The following is a 21,588-nucleotide window of genomic DNA, read 5'->3' as shown; positions in this document are numbered from 1 at the left end:
AGAGATGAGGTCTCGCTGCCCAGGTGGGTCTCGAACCCACGGGCTCAGGCAATCCACTCACCTCAGTCTCCCAAAGGCGCGGGATTACAGGCTGAGCCACCGAGCCCGGCTTGTTTCAATTATTTTAAGATTTAAAAAGATGAGGACTGGGCCAGGCATGGTGGCTCAAGTCTGTAATCCCAGCACTTGGGGAGGCTGAGGTGAGAGGATTGCCTGAGCCCACAGGTTCAAGACCAGCCTGGGCAACTTGATGAAGCTTCATCTCAACAATAAATCAAAAAATTAGCTGGGCATCGTAGCATGTGTCTGTACTTCTGGCTACTTGGAAGACTGGGGCGGAAGGCCAGCAGGTCGATGCTGGGGTGGCCATGAGTTTGCTACTACACTTCAGCCTGGATGATGGAAAGAGATGCCTAGTTAAAAAAAAAAAAAAAAAAAAAGATGAGAACTAAATTATCAGCTCATGTTTACAACAGACCTTCTTTTTTCCCCACTCTCTCTCTTGTTAAGTACATATTCGCCAGGTTAATATATTATTTAATTAGAACATACATGGTGGCAGAAGCATATCTGTCCTCTTTTTGCAGCTGAAAAATGGGCAATGCCATACAATTATTGACATATTTAAATTCATAGAAAAATTTTATCACCAAATAGGCTTTAATGAAGATTAAGTCATATCTCAAAGGCAAAAAATAAACAGAGTAAATACAAGATAAAGAAGACTTGACAAGATACCAGAGACAGAACTCTATAGGAAAGAGTTAGCCACAGATTGAATGAGATAGTAACCCAGTGTCATTGAGAAACTATCTGAAACAAGGACGTATCCCGATTCTGTTTTATTTTAACTGTCTTTAAGCTGTCTCTATTTGAATATTCCCCTTGTTGTTTCACATGTTCAAGGCAAACGCTTCATGTGTTCTGAGATCTATTTCTCATCTATATTATTTCTAACAAAGATACCAACATTCTTCTCATTCATTTATTCAGTAAGTATTTACTTAGTGCCAACTACATGCTAATTGCTGTGGATATCAATATAAAAGACATAGTTCCGACCCTCATGCTGCTCTGAGATGGATACTAGCCATTTGCCCGAATTACTGCAACAGCATCCTGGATAGTTTTTCTGCCTCCCCTCATACTGTCTAACATGGTCAGACTCTGTTTCTGGCAGTCATGTCATTTTTCTTTTCTTTTCTTTTCTTTTTTTTTGTGAGTTGGAGTCTCACTCTGTCGCCCAGGCTGGAGTGCAGTAGCATGCTCATGGCCACTGCAGACTTGAACTGCTGGGTTCAGGCAATCCTTCCACCTCAGCTTTCCAAGTAACTGGGACTACAGGTGTGCACCACCTTGCCTGGCTAATTTATTTATTTGTTTGTTTGTTTGTTTATTGTAGAGATGAGGTCTTGCCAAGTTGCCCAGGCTGGTCTCAAAATCTGTGGACTCAGGCAATCCTCTCATCTCAGCCTCCCAAAGTGCTGGGATTATAGGCGTGAGCCACCGCGCCCAGCCAGTCATGTCATTTTTCTTTTTTTTTTGAGTTGGAGTCTCACTCTGCCGCCCAGACTGGAGTGCAGTGGCCGCTCCCGACCACTGCAGCCTCGACCTGCTGGGCTCCGGCAATCCTTCCGCCTCAGCCTTCCAAGTAGCTGGAATTACAGGCATGCGCTACCACACCCAGCTGATTTTTTTGATTTATTGTAGAGATGAGGTCTCGCTGCCCAGGCGGGTCTCGAAACTGCGGGCTCAGGCAATCCACTCACCCCAGCCTCCCAAAGGCGCGGGATTTCAGGCTGAGCCACCGAGTCCGGCTCATGTCATTTTTCTACACACAGAACTATCAAATAGAAACTCCTCTGACTTAAGATACAGACAGTTACCTTCTTACTGCCCCTAAAATACATTAGGACTTACTTTCTGACTTCTGAGGCTATCCTTCCATTCTTCCCACTTTCCTATGTTTGGAATGCTATTATTTTCTTCTGTTCAGTTATCTAAATCCTACTCTTCTATCATAATCCAGCTCTTCCAAGAAGTTTATTTTTTAATTGGGATTTCACTCTGTCACCCAGACTGGAGTACAGTGGCACAATTACAGCTCACTGTAGCCTGTCTTCTGAGCAGCTGGGACCACAAGAATAGCTACCACATCCAGCTAATATTTTGATTTATTTATTTTTTTTAGAGAAAAGATCTTACTATGTTGCCCAGGCTAGTCTTGAACTCCTGGGCTCAGGCAATTCTCCCACCTTAGCCTCCCAAAATGCTGGGATTATAAGTTTGAACTACCATGCCTAGCCTCTTCCATGAAGTTTTCTGAGACTTCTCTGGCCCACATTGCTCTCTCTCCCTCCTCACTGCTGCAAATTTTGTTTTCACAGTTATGTTTGAAAAGCCATGGGGAAAGAGCAAGTTTTCAAAGGTGAATAATTTTTTTTGTCCACGAATGAATAAAGAGAAAGAAACTAGGCTTAAAAACAGGTGAGGGCTTCAAATGAACATTAAAAATGATGTCATTTTTAGAGTAATTTTAAAAATAAAAATATATATTATATGCATTGCTTAATTGACAGAAAAAATAACATTTCTTATTTTATACAATTCTTAGTTTGGGGTTGGTACACATAGGAATGAAACAATTCTACTACTTTGGCAGGCGGAGGCAAGAGGATTGCCTGAGTTCTGTGGTTGGAGACCAGCCTGAGCAACTTGTAAGACCTCGTCACTACAATAAATTAAAAAATTAGCCAGGCATGGTGGTACATGCCTGTAGTTCCAGCTACTTGGAAGACTGAGGTGGAAGGATCACCTGAGCTCAGCAGGTCGAGGCTGCGGTGGCTGTAAGCGTGCCACTGCGTTCCAGACTGGGCAACAGTGAGACTCTGACTCAAAAAAAAAGAAAAGAAGCTGGGCTCAGTGGCTCAGCCTGTAATTCCGTGCCTTTGGGAGGCTGAGGTGAGTGGATTGCCCGAGTCCGCGGCTTCGAGACCCGCCTGGGCAACTTGGCAAGACCTCATCTCTACAATAAATCAAAAAATCAGCCGGGCGTGGTAGCACATGCCTGTAATTCCGGCTACTCAGAAGGCTGAGGTGGGAGGATGGCTGGAGCCCAGCAGGTCGAGGCTGCGGTGCTCGACTGGGTGATAGAGTGAGACTCCAACTGGAAAAAAAAAAAAGAAAAAGAAAAGAAATATTTCTACTATAATTAAAATATTTATTTTCTAAATTAAGATCCCAAAGAACTTTGCTACTACCATAATTGTTCCCTGTTCACTTTTTAAAAGGTGCGTCAAAATTATAAAGATATAGTTCAGTGGAATATTTCCTTTTTTCATTTTTTCTTATTAATAAACTTATAATTTTGTTAGGTTGATCCTTATGAGATAGCTGTTCATAGGTCAAAATGGTCAAAAATTGGCATTTTATATGGTTTAGTTTTACAGTTATCTTCCTGGCTGTTCATTAGTCAGCAAAGTGGGTCATCATACAAGAAGTGAATTCATAAATATGCAAAAGAATTACGGACACCGACAGTGCACAAGACTTCCAATTTCTCCATATCCTTGTCATTGCTTTTTATTTTATAGTGGTCATTCTACTGGGTATGGGGTGATAGCTCATTATGGTTTTGATTTGCATTCCCCTAATGATTAGTGATTTTGGCATCTTTTCAATGTGTTTATTGGCCATTTGTATATCTTTTTTGGAGAAATATCTATTTAAGTTCTTTGTCTATTTTTAAATTGTGTTGTAGGATGGTTAATTTTATGTGTCAACTTTACTAGGTTATAGGGTGCCCAGACATTTGGTTAAACATTATTCTAGGTTTATCTGTGAGGGTGTTTCTGGATAAGATTAACCTTTGAATCAGTAGAGGTCTTACCAAGTTGCCAGGGCTAGTGTTGAACCCACTGGCTCAGGCAATCCACTTGCCTCGGCCTCCCACAGTGCTGGGATTATGGGTTGAGCCAATGAGCCTGGTCTGTGTTCAGATTTCTAAGCAAAGTATTGAAGGAGTGGTTTGATTACTTTTGGCTGCTTATTGTAAAATGCAACAACAACAAAAAATGCATTGCAGAAAGACTGCTAAGCAAAAAGAACCAGAACTTAAAAGATTTGGAAAATTCTCAGTCTGTGCATATTGCAACAAATGAGAAAGCATGTTTAGAAGAGAACACCAACAGCATGGCTGACTTATTATATGATAAGGAAGTTAGTGTAGTTGTGAACCACAGGCTTAAAAAGCCATCTCAACAGAAACAAGGAGATGGGATTATGCAAGCAAAAACACTGCCAGCAAGGACTAAAGGAAACACAGAAAATGAGAGGAAATGAAGGAAGGCAATGAATACCATTATCCTTCAAGAAACAGCAAGAAGGATCCCCAAAGGCAATTCAGAGATCATAGGAGCAGTTACTCCCACCACAGGCCTGAGCACATGGGTGGAGTTTGGGGAGCAAGGCTGCCTTCATTTCAGTTTCAAAGGATGGGACCACCACTCAGCAGGGTGTGGGCAAGGCCACTGCAGAAAGCCACGTGTGTGGCACTCCACTGAGCCAACCGGGCAGGGCCGCCATATTGGGCAGTGGGGGTGATGCCACCACCCAAGTGGGTCTGAAGGGCAGAGTATTAAACGAAAGGTTATTCTCAAGTCTTAAGATTTAATGATAGCCAGGCACGGTGGGGCATGCCTATGGTTCCAGCTACTTGAAAGGCTGAGGCAGAAGGATTACCTGAGCCCAGCAGGTCAAGGCTGTGGTGGCTGTGAGTATGCTACTACACTCCAACCTGGGTGAGACTCCAACTTCAAAAAAAAAAAACCTAACAAAATTTACCTTGCTTAAATTTTGGCTTTTTGGAACTCATCATTCCTACCTTCCTTCTGATTTCTCCCTTTTAGAATGAGAATATCTATCCTAGGCCAACCCCACCATTGTATTTTAGAAGCACATAACTTATCTTGTTTCACAGATTCACAGAAGGAGAGGAATTTTTGCCCAGTATGAATCATATCTGGTCTTACCATATCTGATTTAGATTATATATATATATATATATTCGAGTTGGAGTCTCACTCTTTCACACAGGCTGGAATGCCATGGCACACTCATGGCCACCACTGCCTTGACCTGCTGGGCTCAGGCGGTCCTTCTGCTTCAGCCTCCCAAGTAACTGGACCTACAGGCATGCAATATCACGCTCAGCTAATTTTTCTTGATTTATTGTACAGATGAGGTCTCACCAAGTTCCCCAGACTGGTCTCAAATCCGTGGGCTTAGGCAATCCACTCACCTCGTCCTCCCAGAGTGCTGGGATTACAAGGCTTAGCCACCAAGCCCAGTCTAGATGATATTTAGATGAGACTTTGGACTTTAGACTTGAGAATTAATGTTGAATGTTTTGGGAATGTTGAGATGGAATGAATATATTTTGTAAGTAAGAAGGACGTGAGTTTTGAAGGCCCAAGGGCAAAATATTATGGACTTAATTTTTGTGTCCTCCCACATTCATATGTTGAAGACCTAACCCCCAACATGATGGTATTTGGAGGTCAGGCCTTTGAGAGATAATTGGGGTTAGATGAATTCATGAGGGTGAGCCCCTTTTGATGAGATCAGTGTCCTTACAAGTAGAGGAAGAGACTAGAGCATACTCTCTCCATACCATCCCCCATGTAAGAGAAGAAGAGAAAACAGAGAGAAGGCAGCTGTCTGCAAGCTAGGAAATCAGTTCTCACCAAGAACTGAATATGCTGGCCCTTGATCTTAGACTTCCTACCCTCTAGAACTGTGAGACATAAATGTCTGTTGTTTAAAATACTAGTCTAGGTATTTTGTTATAGCAGCTGGAGCTGACTACAGCTGTTTTCTTGTTATTGAGTTACAGAAATTCTTTATATGATCTGGATTTTAATTGCTGCTTATCAGCTATATATATCATTTGCAAATATTTTCTCCCATTGTGTGGGTTGACTTTTCATTCAGTTGATTGTTTCCTTTTATGCAAAGAAGTTTTAAATTTGTTGTAGTCTAACTTATTTATTTTTGTGGTTATGGTTGTTGCCTGTGAATGATTTTTAAAGGTATCACAGGGCCGGGCATGGTGGCTCAAGCCTGTAATCCCACTACTTTGGGAGGCCGAGGCGAGAGGATTGCCTGAGCTCAGGGGTTCAAGATCAGCCTGGGCAAATTGGTGAGACCTCATCTCTACAATAAATCAGAAAATAAGCCGGGCATGGTAGCATGTGCCTGTAGTTCCAGCTACTTGGAAGACTGAGGTGGAAGGATCGCTTGAGCCCAGCAGGTTGAGGCTGCAGTGGCCATGAGCGTGCCACTGCACTCCAGCCTGGGTGACAGAGTAAGATTCCAACTCAAAAGAAAAAAAGGTATCATAGTTTGGTTTACTCATGTTAAAAGATCACTTTTAATTTATAACTGTCCCAATAAATGGCATTTGGCTAAAATAGGAGATTATTGTTTTAATGTAATGGCTTTTTTTATTACCTGAAACTGGCCTTTGGTTTTAATGACACGCTCTTTGCTATCCAATTCCCTAGGATAAGCCACGTTTGAGCCCACAAACTGACAAGATGAGTTCAGGAATACGCAATGAAAAAACTCAATGATGGTTTATTCTGTGGTAAATGATGCAAAACTCTAGATATATAGCTACATTAACTCCAGAACAATCTATAGTAACCAAACACACAAAAAAATCAAACTCTTACATACAATATAACCACAATTGGCAGGTATGAAAAATTTATTTTTTTGAGTCAGACTAAAGTCTTAGATTTAGAATTAGCCTAGAAAACACACTAAATGTAAGAAATCACAACAGACTAGCACATTTTGATTTTCTTTTTTCATTTTTTTTTTTTCTCTGAGTCAGAGTCTCTCTCTGCTGCCTAGGCTGGAGTGCAGTGGCACCCTGCTCATGGCCACTGCAGCCTCAACCTGCTGGGCTCAGGCGATTCTTCTGCCTCAGCCTTCCAAGTAGCTGAAACTACAGGCATGAGCCACCATGCTCAGCTAATTTTTTGATTTATTGTAGAGATGAGGTCTTACCATGTTGCCCAGGCTAGTCTCGAACCCATGGGCTCGGGCAATCCTCTTGCCTCAGCCTCCCAAAGTGCTGGGATTATAGGCATGAGTCACTGCGCCCAGCTTACGTTTTGATTTTTTTTTAAATGGGTGCTACTAGGTTTTTCTTCATTTCTTATTTCTATAAATAATCCTTTAATTGTGACTAGAAGAAGCCTGCAAAAACCCACTGGTAGTCTAATTAACAAAGTACTGCTAACAACTTTAAAAACAGAGGACTTTATGGTTCTTATTGGCTTGACAATTCAGTGATGTGAATAAAAGAATGGACTTTTATGGCCTTGTCATTATGTAATTTTTTAGAAAAAGTTATTCCAGTGGATGTCACATGTAAAGACTGAAATTAACCCAGAGATCTTTACATTTGACCCACTAGAACATGAAAGAATTCTTTTTTCTTTTTAATGGGAATAAAGTTACAATGCCTCTGATAAATATTTAGCTAAAATTTCTTCTAGTTTCTACCTCTTAGCTCTATACAAAAGAATGACATTTCACTGTTACATCTTCCCTGAGAGACAGTGAGAAATTAAGCTTTAAGTCAAAATTTATATAATAACCAAGCAGAAAAATATTGTCAATAACCTCAGCTAATGATGAAAAGGAACTATTTTTATAGTAAGTTGTAGTTTACAAGGTATATATCAACAAACACCCGATAATTAATTACTAAGGAAACATTCACTTTAGCCACCTTCTTGACAGTGAGCATGCTTATTGTATCCTTTCACTACATCATTCAGAATGGCTCATTTGATTGAGAGGCAAACACATTAAAGGTAACATTTAGAATTTACCAGAACTGTTTCATGTGGGAGGGAGTTGCTTTAAAAAACAATGTAAAGGAGATAAGAGAAATGTTATTTTATACTTCCTAGATTTCTCTCATAATTCTTTTCTTTAAAGGCAGTGGGTATTGGTACCCTTATAACAACATGCCCCCTATTCCACTATTCTGTTAGAGGAGAAAAAAATGTTTCATTGCATTTTAAAGGATTGGGTATATTATTCAGTATATCCTTTGTATAAAAACAGTGAAATATTTAGTAATCTGTAAGAATTGACAAAATGTATCAAAACAAATGACAAACCTAAGTACAAAACTGAAGACTGAAATGTTCTTCAGTTTATATTTTCTTAAAAGGTAAGAAATGTTCGCTTCCTTGTTAACCAAGACAGTTTCTTGGAGACTTGGGTGAAAACTAAGCCAAAACTGGCCTTTCTGCATTTTTTAAAAAGTAATTCACCATTTAAAATCTTTCTGATTTAGTAACTGGATTCTTAGCAACCTCATTTTTTTTTTAAAGCTAGTCCTACTGTGTTGCCCAGCCTGGTCTCAAAGTCCTGGCCTCAAGAGATCCTCTGGCCTTAACCTCCCAAATAGCTAGGATTACAGCCTCAAGTCACCAAATCTAGCTGGAATTCCATTTTTTGAGAACAAATAGGCATTTTGGAAATCTAGGATAAGCTTATCCGACAAGACTGAAAAAGAGAGAAGAAAACAAAAATTATAAAAATGCTATAGGATACGTGAGCAAACATACCTCCTGGGCTGTGACCGGCATTCCTCCTCCCCACTGTCTGCCTCCTGTATAGACAGAAAACGAAGAGAAAAAAAAATTAAAACCTGAGGTCTCATACCACACTATCACCAAAGCAATTTTACTAAGCTCTACATGTAAGATTATCTCATGTTGTACACTTGAATTAAATTCTCTTCATAAAAAGTGATTGTATCCAACCCAGGAGGTTGATGTCACCAGAGCTTATTCCTGGAGGTAACTTCAACAACAGTCTACAAATTTTATTGATAGCAAAGTGCTACTCATTATAATAATTACCTATAAAAGTCAATAGAACATGTTATGTTAATGTTATGTTACTTCAGCTTGAGAAGTGGGCATTCAGACTATACCAACAAATATTATCAAGATGACCTATTGATGATTCTGATCCCTAAAGAACAACCAAAGAGCACTACTTAAGAAAGTACTCATTATCAAATCACCATCAACAATGGCTACTACTTATTGAGTACTTACATTGTGTCAGGCACAGCACCCCACAATTTAAGTACATTATTTTACATTCAGAAGATTGATGGTAACATTTTTTTATTTTTTATTTTTTTTGAGTTGGAGTCTCACTCTGTTGCCCAGACTGGAGTGCAGTGGCCGCTCCCAGCCACCGCAGCCTCGACCTGCTAGGCTCCGTCGATCCTTCTGCCTCAGCCTTCCGAGTAGCCGGAATTACAGGCATGCGCTACCACGCCCGGCTGATTTTTTGATTTATTGTAGAGATGAGGTCTCGCTGCCCAGACGGGTCTTGAGCCCGCGGGTTCAGGCAATCCACTCACCTCAGCCTCTCAAAGGCGCGGGATTACAGGCTGAGCCACCAAGTCCGGCCAGTGGTAACATATTTTTTACTGATTCTATATATACAATAACATAGGATAAAAAAGCATTGATGACTAGTGACCACTCAGAGATGCCAAACAACAACAACAAAAGCTCATTGGATCACAGTTCAATTGCAATATTTATTTTTTCTTAGTGGCACATAAAATATTAGTCTTAAAACTATGGCCATTTAGTTAGACTTAATGAATGTTTTAGAGATGAAGAAACCAAAATTCAAAAACAGAAATAAGTTGTCCAAGAAAACTCATGTGATGAAGCTAGAATTAAAACCAACAAAATATTGGCTCCCAACTATATGAGCAAAGCAAATCATTTACTTCTCCCTGGGCTAGTTTAGAAATTAGTATATTAACATACTAAATCAAGATGGTATACAGATCTGCTCAGAGACAAGGATATTGACATGAAGGAAAAGTAAGGAAATATGACAGATTCAGTGATATTAAGAGGCTAACATTTCCTTTAAGTTTGCCCCTGACAATTTGTATTTGTTGTCCCATCACTTTGCCTTTGACAATATGGCTCTGGAAATCAGACTATTAGAAAAGGCAACAAAACACATATTTAGTCATTTAATTAATTAGATCTTCTCCTTACATATCAGGATATATTTGTTTGTCCATCACTTAGGACTTCCCTTCGGTTAAGCAGACAGAATCACTCATTTGCTCTCAATTATATAATTATTCATTTACATTCATTTAACATTTAATGACTACCTATTATGTTTTAGGTAACAGATATCAGGGATTAAAAGTAAGCAAAACTGTCCCTATCTCAAACAGTTCTCATTATACTGGGGAAGACAGTTCCATAAAACAGAAAATTAATATGTCATTTAGCCTACAGTAGAGGGATGTACAAAATGCTATAGAAGCAAGAAAGGAAGAAGTAACTAACTATAGAGTTGGGAAATGCTTCACAAAAGATAATTTCTAGGCTGGGCTTAAACTAGTGAGTTTTTGTCAGATGGAAAAAGAAGAGTAAGAGTATTTCAGGGTGGCAAAAGGAATAGAAAAAGGCAGAGGAATAAGAAAGTCTGATAAACTTGGAGAACCGTGAGCAGCTATGAACTGCTGGAGCAAAGGTACAGGGGCTTAAAGCTGTCAAGTAATATTGCTATTGTGAGACTATAATGATAGAAATTCTAAGGTAACAGTCCTACAACCAGAAAGGATGGTTGTGGATTTTCCATTAACTGAAAATCAGATTATCCAACAGCCCCTGCAAATAAAGTAAATAATAGGATGTATATGTCAGATAGGCAAAAGGAATCTAGTAGTTTTTCTAAGAGGGAGTGTGAGCTTTGAAACTAGAAGAGATAATGCCATGTTTCTGGCTTTTGAAAAAAACCAGATATAAAACACAGGCTTGAAGGGGCAATAAAGGCATCATTCCTGCCACTTGGCTACTTATAAAAGAAGTCTTAGATCCTCTCCTAGAAACAGAGACAAAGAAGATGGGATGAAACCAGCTGTTTGGGTTATCCATTGCTTTATAAAAAAATCCTGCTTTATTGTGGTTCATGATTTTGTGGGTCAGAAATTCAAGTAGTGCTTAGCTGGGTGATTCTTTTATACAGTATTGCTGGAGGTCACTCAGTGCTATTCAAGTGGTATTTAGTTAGCAGATGAGTGGGTATGGAGGGCTCAAGAAGCTTCACTCACATGTCTGAAGTCTTAGCCTGGATAGGTGGAAAGCTGGGCTCAACTGAAAACGTCAACCAGGGTGCCTACATGTAATCTCTAATACATCTTGGGTTTCCTCAATGCATGTGTCCTTAGGGTTGATCTTTTTGCATGATTGTTCAAGACTTCAAAAGAGCTAGTCCTCCTAAAGGCTAGGCTTAGAGATGGCATAGTGTCATTTCTGCGATACTCTATTGGTGTACAGAAAAAGCCCAACCCAGAATCAAGAGAAGAGGAATTCGATTCCACCTCTCAGTGTGAGAAAAAGAAAAGAATTTGCAGCCATCTTTAATCAACTCTACCAACCTTGGTGACTAACTAACTGAATACATAGGCAAAATGAACGGGACAGAAAAAAAAGTAGTTAATGACAGTGAATGAGGCAGAACTTTTAAAGGCTAGGGTCACAGAGACATCCAGGGGGGTAAAGGAGCTGACTCTCAGGTTAGTGCAAGGTGGACTCAAAGGGCTATTGGGATAGTTTTATGGGCTGATGTCTAAATGGAAGTGTTCTCCTTATTTGGGAGGTTGAGGACAAGAAAGGACCTGCAAGTATGGTAGTACAGAAACATAGTATGGTCCAGGACCAAAGTAAATAACCTGGGCACTTTTACTACCTGAGAAGCTGGCCTGGAAGAGGCTCAGATCCCATCAAATCAGTAGTTTCAATATAATCTGATCTTGTCTTAAAGTCTAATTTAGCCAGGCACTGGGTGGCTCACATCTGTAATCCCAGCAATCTGGGAGACAGAGGCGCGAAGATTGCCTGAGTCCAGGTGTTTGAGACTAGGTTGGGCAACTTGCAGACCTTGTCTCTACAATAAATAAAAAAATTAGCTGGGTATGGTGGCATGCGCCTATAGTTCCAGCTACTTGGAAGGCTGAGATGAAAGGATTGCCTGAGTCCAGCAGGTCGAGGGTGCAGTAGCTGTGAGTATGCCATAGCACTCCAGCCTGGACAACAGAATGAGACTCCTATTCAAGTAAATAAATAAAATTTTAAAATAGTAAAATTAATAAAGTCTAATTTAGATTAAGATGTATCATATTGGCTGGGATCAGGAACCAAAACAGTTTAACTTGTTCATATTTTAGAGAGATTATAACATGCATTAAAGTAAAAAATAAGGAAGCCAGAGTATCCTACAATACTTACAGTTGAATTCAAAATCACACTATGCTTCTATTGTGACAAGGTTTAAGACACCCTAAATATACAAGCTTTCTTGCCTGTAATTACAAGTAACAGAAAACCTCTGTGAGACATCAAAATTTCTCCAGTGTTTCTTTAAAATACAAGTGTGTATGAATCACAGCTGGAATGGTCAATGAACTACTTCCTTAGTGATGAGAAAGAAACTCGATTAGAATTTTGCTGAAATAACACTGATCCTAAAGAACAAAAAGTCCATGGATCACAGATCTTTTTTTTTAAAGATTAGCTGAAGTTACAAACTGAAACATTATCAGGAAATAAGGACAAAGAAGATACAGAAGGATAATGAATACTGATCATTTATTAAATGCTCCTAAACAGAATGATTTTCTCAAACATTCTAAAATCATTCTCAAACTACTCAGTAGAGAGATATAGTTAATGGCTCAGTCCAAAAAAAGAAATTAGAATACTTGAGACACAGGTATACTGCTAAGACAGTTTTCATTAGGGGAAATCAAACTGCTATGCTAATATTAAATCTAGACAATTAGTTTTTCAGCCCTCAATAGGAGAGTCAGGATATTGGATATTTTTGAACACAAATAATCAACATATTCATTCAGAGCTGCCAATGTCTACAAGGGACACAGAAAAGTGTAAGACTGTTGTTGTTTTTTTTTTTAACTCAAGGAGTTCAGCCTGAAGAGGTAAAGTGTTTTTTGTTTTTTGGGGTTTTTTTGAGTTGGAGTCTCACTCTGTCACCCAGGCTGGAGTGCAGTGGCATGTCACCACAGCCTCAACCTGCTGGGCTCAGGTGATCCTTCCATTTCAGCCTTCCAAGTACCTGGAACCACAGGCACACACCACCATGCCCAGCTAATTTTTGTTGATTTATTGTAGAGGTGAAGTCTCGCCAAGTTGCCCAGGCTGGTCTCGAACCCACGGGCTCAGGCAATCCTCTCACTTCAGCCTCCCAAAGTGCTGAGATTATAGGCATGAGCCACCACACCCAGTCAGGTTGTTATATTTGAAAAGTTGATGCAAAAAATGCAGTGTAAATGTATGGCACAGGAAGTACATGTTACAAGAATTCAGAAGTGAGCAATCATTGTGAATATAGTGTTTACAGGAGCAAGTGAGTTCATTATTGAAGATCTTGAAAAGGCACAGAGACACAGGGTATTTTGAGACATGAAGACAAGGAAAGAACAGCAGAAATACGAGTATATTGGACACCTTGGGGTGGCAGTGAGCTGACTAGCTAAGTTGAAACCCAGGGCTTGCCTTGAGATAGGTTGCAAGGTTAAGTTGTAGTGGACAGGGTTTTGAAGCTGATCCTACAGGGTAGCCAGGGAAGGTATTTATCAGCATCTTAGAAAATGGAATAAAATTATAAATTTGTTATTTTTATGGCAATAAAAATTATTAAGGAAACAGACTAAAATCTGGAGAGTCAATCGAAAAATTAGGTACTTTTTTCCTGAAACCAGACACTGGCTAATTTAACCACGTTCTCCACTAGAGGGCAGACAAGTCAAAGTTTATACTGTGGTTGAACTGGAAGAAAGCAATGCATTCACAGAAAACACTGCACGTTGTTGGCAATCTTCAGTGCCTTCAAACCTGAACAGAGCCTTTAGTTAGCGGATCAGTCTTTCACAGAAAATATTTCTGTGGTATAAAATTCTTCTTAATTGCAAATGAACCAGTGGAAAAGTTATACTTTGGGAATCTGGCTCAGCTGACTGTCACTTGGCAGGCACACCTGAAATGCCAACAGCATTTATCACTGGCTGTCTTAACCTCAATCTTCTCCACTTATCTCAGGCACATCCTAATCAATCCCCAAGCCAAACGCCTAACTATGTGTATAATATCAATCTAGGTTCTTCTTTTCCTTTGGTCAACTGGGGAAGTTCTTGGTCTTAAGAACTCATACCCCTTTAAAGTCAGGAGTACGGTAAGGCTATTTAGAAACTCAGATATGTACATTTGCCTCAGCAAGCTGAGAAGCTGTCATCATATGGGTCTGGGAGAGGGAAAAGGTTGGTGGTAGTCTTTAGTTCTCATTAGCTAGGATACAACATGAATATTAACACCTAAATAAAAGGAATAAGAATTTCGTCAAACTTTTGAAAGGCTAAGGCTAGATTTTGTAAAGTACCATAAACTCTTTCTCCTGTGATCCCATGCCTTTGATTGATTTATTTTATTTTATATAGTCATATTTAGCAATATCCTTCCAAGTGCAACTATAGCTCCCCATACAGTTCTCTAGTTCTCACATTGCCACTGCCTGTTTACTTCTTGGCCTCCAAATTATAAGCCTGAGGCAGGAACTGTGTCTTGATCACTGCTATATACTTATATTCACATTTTCACATGGACAATCATTTTAGAGACTTGCACAACAAATTCTGATAAAACATTGGGGAATGTTGCCAGTTATAGTCATAAATTAGTGAACTAAATCATCATCCTCTCCTTTTAGAAGTGAGTTCTACTTATTTTATTTTAGATTGTCATATCTAGCAATATTCTTCTTTATAGCTTCTATTTTTTTAACTTGCATATTTAAATGAGTTTCCTAAAAATAGTTCAGTAATTCATCTATAATTTATTGTGGTATACAATTTAAGACAGAGCTGTCTAACTTTTTTTTCCCCCAAATAATTAATCAGTTATTTAAGCACTATTGGATTATTGACCTATTTCCTCTGATTGAATTGAAATTCCATCTTAATCATGCACTAAATATTTTGTGTGTTTCTGAGCTTTTTGGGGCAACATCTGCAATGCTGATGATCTATTTCTTGTACTACCACAATATTATTAGCTTATAATAATTTTCAATATCTGACTGTAAAAAATCTCATCTTTTAATTTTTAAAAGTGAGTGCTGAATTGCACCTATTCTTCCAGATAACTGTTAGATTTCTCCCACCCTAGAAATGCCTTTAGAATTTTGACCAAATTACATTAAACTCTGGAAATTAACTGAGAGAAATTCTATCTTTTCAATATTGATTTCTCCCATTCAGGCATATAGATTGCCTCAACATTTATCTCAGTTTTCTGTTTTGTCCTCAATAGAATATTATAGTTTTTAAAAATTTCAGTCCTGTGATTTATTACACATATGCCTACATATTTATTGCTGTTATTGGGCATGGAACTTTTTTACATTATATTTTGAACTGGTTATTCTATTTATTTCTATACATATATTTTTATATTAGCTGATGTATTAAAGTTTTAAAATTCCAACAATGTGCTCTGGACATTCTTAATTAACACATCTACCAATATTTATTTATTTTTTAAAGATAGATTACTAGAGTTACAAGGTCTAATTATGAAACATATTAGTAAATTGTCCAAGAAAGACTTGACCAAGTTAAACTCCAATCAATAGCAGTGGAAATGCTCATTTGACATCATTTCATCTTAAAATAAGAAATAAATTTTTATAATTTATTCATTTTTAAAGCATCATTCATTTCAGAGAGTTAAAATGTAAAAAGTTATTCATAAAAATGAGGTAAATAAGCGCTTCCATTCACAAATAAGATTGAAATGCTTATAAATGGAATGGAATGTGAGCCAAATAATTTAATTCAAGTTTCAACACCTAATTCTCAAGAAACTGCATAATTTCAAGTATAAAATACCTAAAGAGTTTTATTTTATATCAAGATTATTTTAATTTGAGTGTGGTGGTAGGTGCTTGTAGTGCCAGGTGCTTAGGAGGCTGAGGTGGGAGGATTGCTTGAGCCCAGAGTTCGCGACCAGCCTAGGCAACACAGCAAGATCTCTAGCTGGGGCAGCAGAAAGAAACCCCCCATCTCTTAAAAAAAAGACCACTTTAATCTACATTTAGATATATTTATGGTTTTTATATAAAAAAGGAAATCACGCCGGGCTCGGTGGCTCAGCCTGTAATCCTGCGCCTTTGGGAGGCTGAGGTGAGTAGATTGCCTGAGCCCATGGGTTTGAGACCCTCCTGGGCAGCGAGACCTCATCTCTACAATAAATCAAAAAATCAGCCAGGCGTGGTAGTGCGCGCAGGTAGTTCCAGCTACTCGGAAGGCTGAGGCGGAAGGATCGCCAGAGCCCAGCAGGTCGAGACTGCAGTGGCTGGGAGCGGCTGCTGCACTCCAGTCTGGGCGAGAGTGAGACTCCAACTCAAAAAAAAAAAAAGGAAATTACATATACCCAATGTAAGAACTGTTGTCAAAGAAGAAGTAGTAATATCTAATAATATCTATCTCTAACCCTTATAGAAAATAAAAGGGGGAAAAGACTCACTCACTAAATGTGAACTTTTTGAAACAGAGTGTGTCTTGTCTTTATATCCTGATACTTGGCACATAGTATGTGATCTTGAAAAAAAAAAAAATAACTTATTGAGATATAATTAACATACCATACAATTCACCTATTAAAAGTATAGAATTCCATTTTATAGTATCTTCATATGATTATGTTTTCCTGAATATGTATTTATGCATTTAAAACCCATGCTATATATTCAAAACCAAAAGTATATAGAGTGAGGAAAAAATAAAAACAAAACTTAAAGTCCAATGAAAATATTTTTACCAGATATAAAACAACAGATTAATAGTTTCAACAAACAAGAATTTTCAGTGAATCAATAAGAAACAGACAAACATACCAATAGAAAAATAGGCAAAGACTGGAAGCAGATAACTCATTAAATACAAATGGCTGAAAAGGAAGTAAAAATGTTTTGTTTAAAATTTAAAAAACCAAAATCTAAATTAAGATGCTTAATTTCTTAGATTAATTTCATATCTTAAAAATGCATTCTAATAAAGAAAAATCAAAGATATCCGAAAAGGCTTATGCAGACTACTCATGATAGTAAACAAGTTGTAAGTCACTTTAATGTTCAAAGACAGAAGAAGCTGAGTAAATTAAGAAACTTTCACATAAAAGAATTTTATTAAGTCAGTACCTTATATTGTCTAAGTATATCTAAAATGAAAACATGATCAGAAAATAATAATTACTGGGGAAAAAGGAAGTTTCTTCTGGTATGTGAATTATAAGTGATTATTGTCTTATAATGGCCATTTATATTTTCTAAACTTTATACAATGATTATGTACGATAATGAGGAAAAACTTTTTTTGTGATTTCAAGTATTTCTTTTTAAACAGTTTTTTAAAATTTTAATGATGTGGGGTGCAATTCAGGATTAGGTATACAAGTGGTCAGAGGAAAAACTTTTAAAATGTGGAATAGGGACATGGAAAAAATATACAAATTCCGGTTCCTTTTTTCTTTTCTTTTTTTTTTATTAAAGACATAGGGTCTTGCTCTGTCACCCAGGTTAGAGTGCAGTGGCATAATCACAGGTTACTATAGCCTTGACTTCCTGGGCTCAGGTGATTATTCTATCAGCTTAGCTAATTTTTTTTTTTTTTGTAGGAACATGGTCTCAGTTATGTTGCCTAAACTGGTCTTGAACTCCTGGGCTCAAGAAATCCTCTCATCTCAGCTTCCCCAAGTGTTGGGATTACAGGTGTTAGTCACTGGGTCTGGCCTGTTTCTTTTCTTAATTAGATGTCTTATGAGATATTAGGTAGAAAAATACACATGTCATCTAATCAACGTTTTAAGAGAGACATAATAAATTGGAAGATCATCAACAAGTAAAAGCCTCTGCTGGCAGGTGATTGGCCAACTGAATAAATGAACCCTCCTTTTCTTCCTTTTTTTGTACAGTAGCTTCTCATCTCCTGTTACAATCATGTGAACGCAAGTTCACAACCTGTTCTATCCTATTCAATGTCCTTTTTCTCTAGAGTCCTGATTTTTAAACTGGAATTCAAGTACCCCGGAGCCCTGCCTCAGTGTGGTAGGAATTACTGAAGCCAAAGAATGAATATACAGTTTATTACCAGAGCATCAAATTTACTTGATGGAAAGTAATATTCTCACATCAAAACAGATATAGATATGCTAACATTTACATGAAACTTAAAGTAAATCATAAAATTCAAATAATGTAATTGACTCCTTTAAATTTTGTATACTCAGAATGCCAGGGTTTGTCTACTCTCTCTACTACGGTTAGAGAAACTTCTGGTGGAAAGATTTGAGGAGTACTGCAGAGGTATGTAATTTTACAATCAAGCCTGTGCCTAATATTGAGAAATTAAGTTATAAGTTAAATGCTAGTTATATTAGACTAATAAATATGAAAAGATAGACTCCTGGGTCTAATTCCTTGATCTACCTCTAAGACTGCAGGCATGTCACTTAACTTTATTGGGCTTCCGCAACAGAAGACTGAAAGAGTGGATTCAGCACTTTAAAAAACAAGCTCAAAGCCTCCAAGCCTAATTTAAGTGAGATATAAGTACTGAACTGAAGGAAAAAATACACAGTCAGAAATCAGAATGTCTTCTAATTTCCAACATGAATTAGGCCTAGCTAATGATCTTTGCTAGCACACTGAACATATAAAAAGAGCAATTATTAATAGTCTTCTATAGTTAAACATTTCTGATTTTATTTTATTAATGAAAATGACAGGAATAAATTAATTGGCCACTTAATGCAGGAAGATTTTAATTATACTTATAGAACCTATTAACCTTGATAACTCACCAACTTAAGTATAATAAAATGCCTCCCCCATTGTGATATAGTTCTAACTAGAACTGCATTGATATAAAATACTTTATAACAGAAAGGTAATACTGGGCACAGTGGCTCATGCCTGTAATCCCAGCATTTTCGGAGGCCAAGGCAGGAGGATAGCTTGAGTTCAGGAGTTTGATGCCAGCCTGGGCAATATAGCAAGACCTCAACTCTACAAAAAAAAATTAAAAATTAGCCTAGTGTAGTGGTTCTCGCCTGTAGTCCCAGCTACATGGGAGGCTGAGACAGAAGAACGTCTGAGCTTAAGAGGTCGAGGCTGTGGTAAATTGTAATCATGCCATTGCATTCCAGTCTGGGTGAAAAAGAAATGTAAAATCTCTTAGGAGAGAAGCACTCAGTCATCTGAATGTCTCTTGCAATTTGTTGAAAATCAGCATCATGCATTGTCAATGAGCAGACCATTCAGCCCATCTCAGAAGCTTCTCAGGTGCACACACACACACACACACACACACACACACACACACACACACACAACTATTGTTTTTCTTTAACTGCTTCTGCATTGTCTTCCCCATTTTCTCCTCTAACCTCACTCTAACTTCCCTAAGGCTCCTATGTACTTTTCCCTCTCATTTTGCACAAACTTCATGAAGTTCTCTCCTTGGATTTCTTTGAATTTTATATCTTGTTATGGCAACTTTAGAAAATATTTATGCTAAACTCTGGGAAAATATTATTGATGCATCTCTTTGGCATCCACCCATACACAACAATTAACAGTTTAAGGGAGAAGAAACTGTCATAACCAATTTTTCAGTACCATCCTTTTCTTCTGCCATCATCATGGAGTGAATAATATGCCTCATCAGTGATTTAAGGTCATTAGAATTCTGCTATCAAGCTATTTAGCCACAGGAAGTCTATGATTACATAGCCACATTACTCTGCTAATTATCCTTCATTATCTATTAGTAATATACAGTCATCCTTCAGTATCCATAAGGAATAGGTTCCAGGCTCCCTCTTTGAATATCAAAATTCATGGATGCTCAAGCCCCTTATATAAAATGGCATAGTATTTGCATATAACCTATGTACATCCTTCTGTATAACTTTAAATCATCTCTAAATTACTTATAATACCTAAAATAATGTAAATGCTATAAAATAGTTATTATACGCTATTGTTTAGTATTTTTAATTATTGTATTTTTAAAAAAATTTTTGAATATTTTTGATCCATGGTTGGTTGAATCTGTGGATTCAGAAGGTTACGGGTACACTTTAATCTAGATTCCCCCCCAAAACGGAACAGAACTGAGGAGAAAAAATGGTAAACAATAAAAAGTAAGGTAGGTAAACCTGATAAGAAGCCCCTTCTCTTATGTACAGATTCTAATATAAATGAGAATAGCTTTGAAAACATCTATTCTAGGCTGGGTGTGGTGGCTTATGCCTATAATCCCAGCATTTTGGAAGGTCGAAGTGAGAGGACTGCCTGAGTCCATGGGTTCAAGACCAGCATGGGCACCTTGGTGAGACTTCTTCTCTACAACAAATCAAGAAAAATTAGCTGAGTGTGGTGGCACATGCCTGTAGTTCCAGCTGCTTGGAAGCCTGAGGTGGAAGAATCGCCTGAGCGTGCCACTGCACTCCAGCCTGGGCAACAGAGTGAGACACTGACTCAAAAAAAAAAAGAAAAGAAAAAGAAAGAAAGAAAACATCTGTTATTAAATATTTCTTCATGAGAAACTGGTATAGTCCCAATGTATCTGTATGAATAAACTAAAATAACTAATAAAAGGCACCAGCAACTCTATAAATATACGATTCCTGGGCGCAAAGGTAAACATAAAAAGGTATTCCCCAGATAATATGCTGGGATCAGTAAACACTTTCTCTGAGCAACTAGCAGGAAACATTACATGCCTAATTTCCTAAAAAACTTAACTTTCCTGATAAACAATTCTTTGAACAGCCCATGAAAGAAATAACCAAGCTAAGTGTTAGTAAAATGACAAAATACTATTTGAAGTAACAAAGAGCCAACTGAAAATATGGAATAAGACAGTAGCTATAAAGTGTGCTGCAGATTTAAATTGAAATTCTCAAACTATCAGAGTAAATTGAGATGGCATACAAAATGCTTTCATGCTATATTTTCTGTAAGATCTAATAGTGTAACAATAAGAAAACTAAGCTTTGGAGAAAACCAGAAATGATTCTCAGTCATATCTATATGTGTGATGTGTACATGTGTATAATCAGTGTCAATTTAAAGTTAATGCTTCCACAGAGACTCCACCATGGAAAAGAATTTTTATAGAGTGACAATTCCCAATATTCATATACTGGAGGAGTCACAGAAATGAATACTTGGCCTACAGCTGTTTATTACGCATTCACACCGATAGCACATCCTAGGTTCAAATTCTTCTGCTGTCTGCAGTAAAAACCTTAATTCCCTTCTAGAAAATATTCTTCAAGGCTTCCTTTCATTCTACATCATCTGTTTATTTTTATTTATTTATTTATTTATTTGAGTTGGAGTCTCACTCTGTCGCCCAGACTG

General features: G+C 37.8%; 1 protein-coding gene across 2 annotated transcripts in view; it reads right to left on the bottom strand.

The window, feature by feature from the left end:
- Nucleotides 1–21,588, bottom strand: part of SSH2 (slingshot protein phosphatase 2) — a 293,047-nt gene that overhangs the window by 163,946 nt on the left and 107,513 nt on the right. For both annotated transcript variants that reach the window (XM_008059339.1, XM_008059340.2), the window contains one exon: nt 8,655–8,698. In XM_008059339.1, the coding sequence (XP_008057530.1) occupies nt 8,655–8,675 (21 nt within the window). In that variant the 5' untranslated portion in view covers nt 8,676–8,698. The remainder of the gene's footprint in view (nt 1–8,654; nt 8,699–21,588) is intronic.

This window comes from Carlito syrichta, unplaced genomic scaffold (assembly GCF_000164805.1).
Source record: "Carlito syrichta isolate Samal-C Ts95f unplaced genomic scaffold, Tarsius_syrichta-2.0.1 Scaffold304000, whole genome shotgun sequence".
Taxonomy (NCBI): domain Eukaryota; kingdom Metazoa; phylum Chordata; class Mammalia; order Primates; family Tarsiidae; genus Carlito; species Carlito syrichta.
The sequence above is the reverse complement of the archived record's forward strand: the minus strand, read 5'-3'. Positions and strand labels throughout refer to the sequence as shown.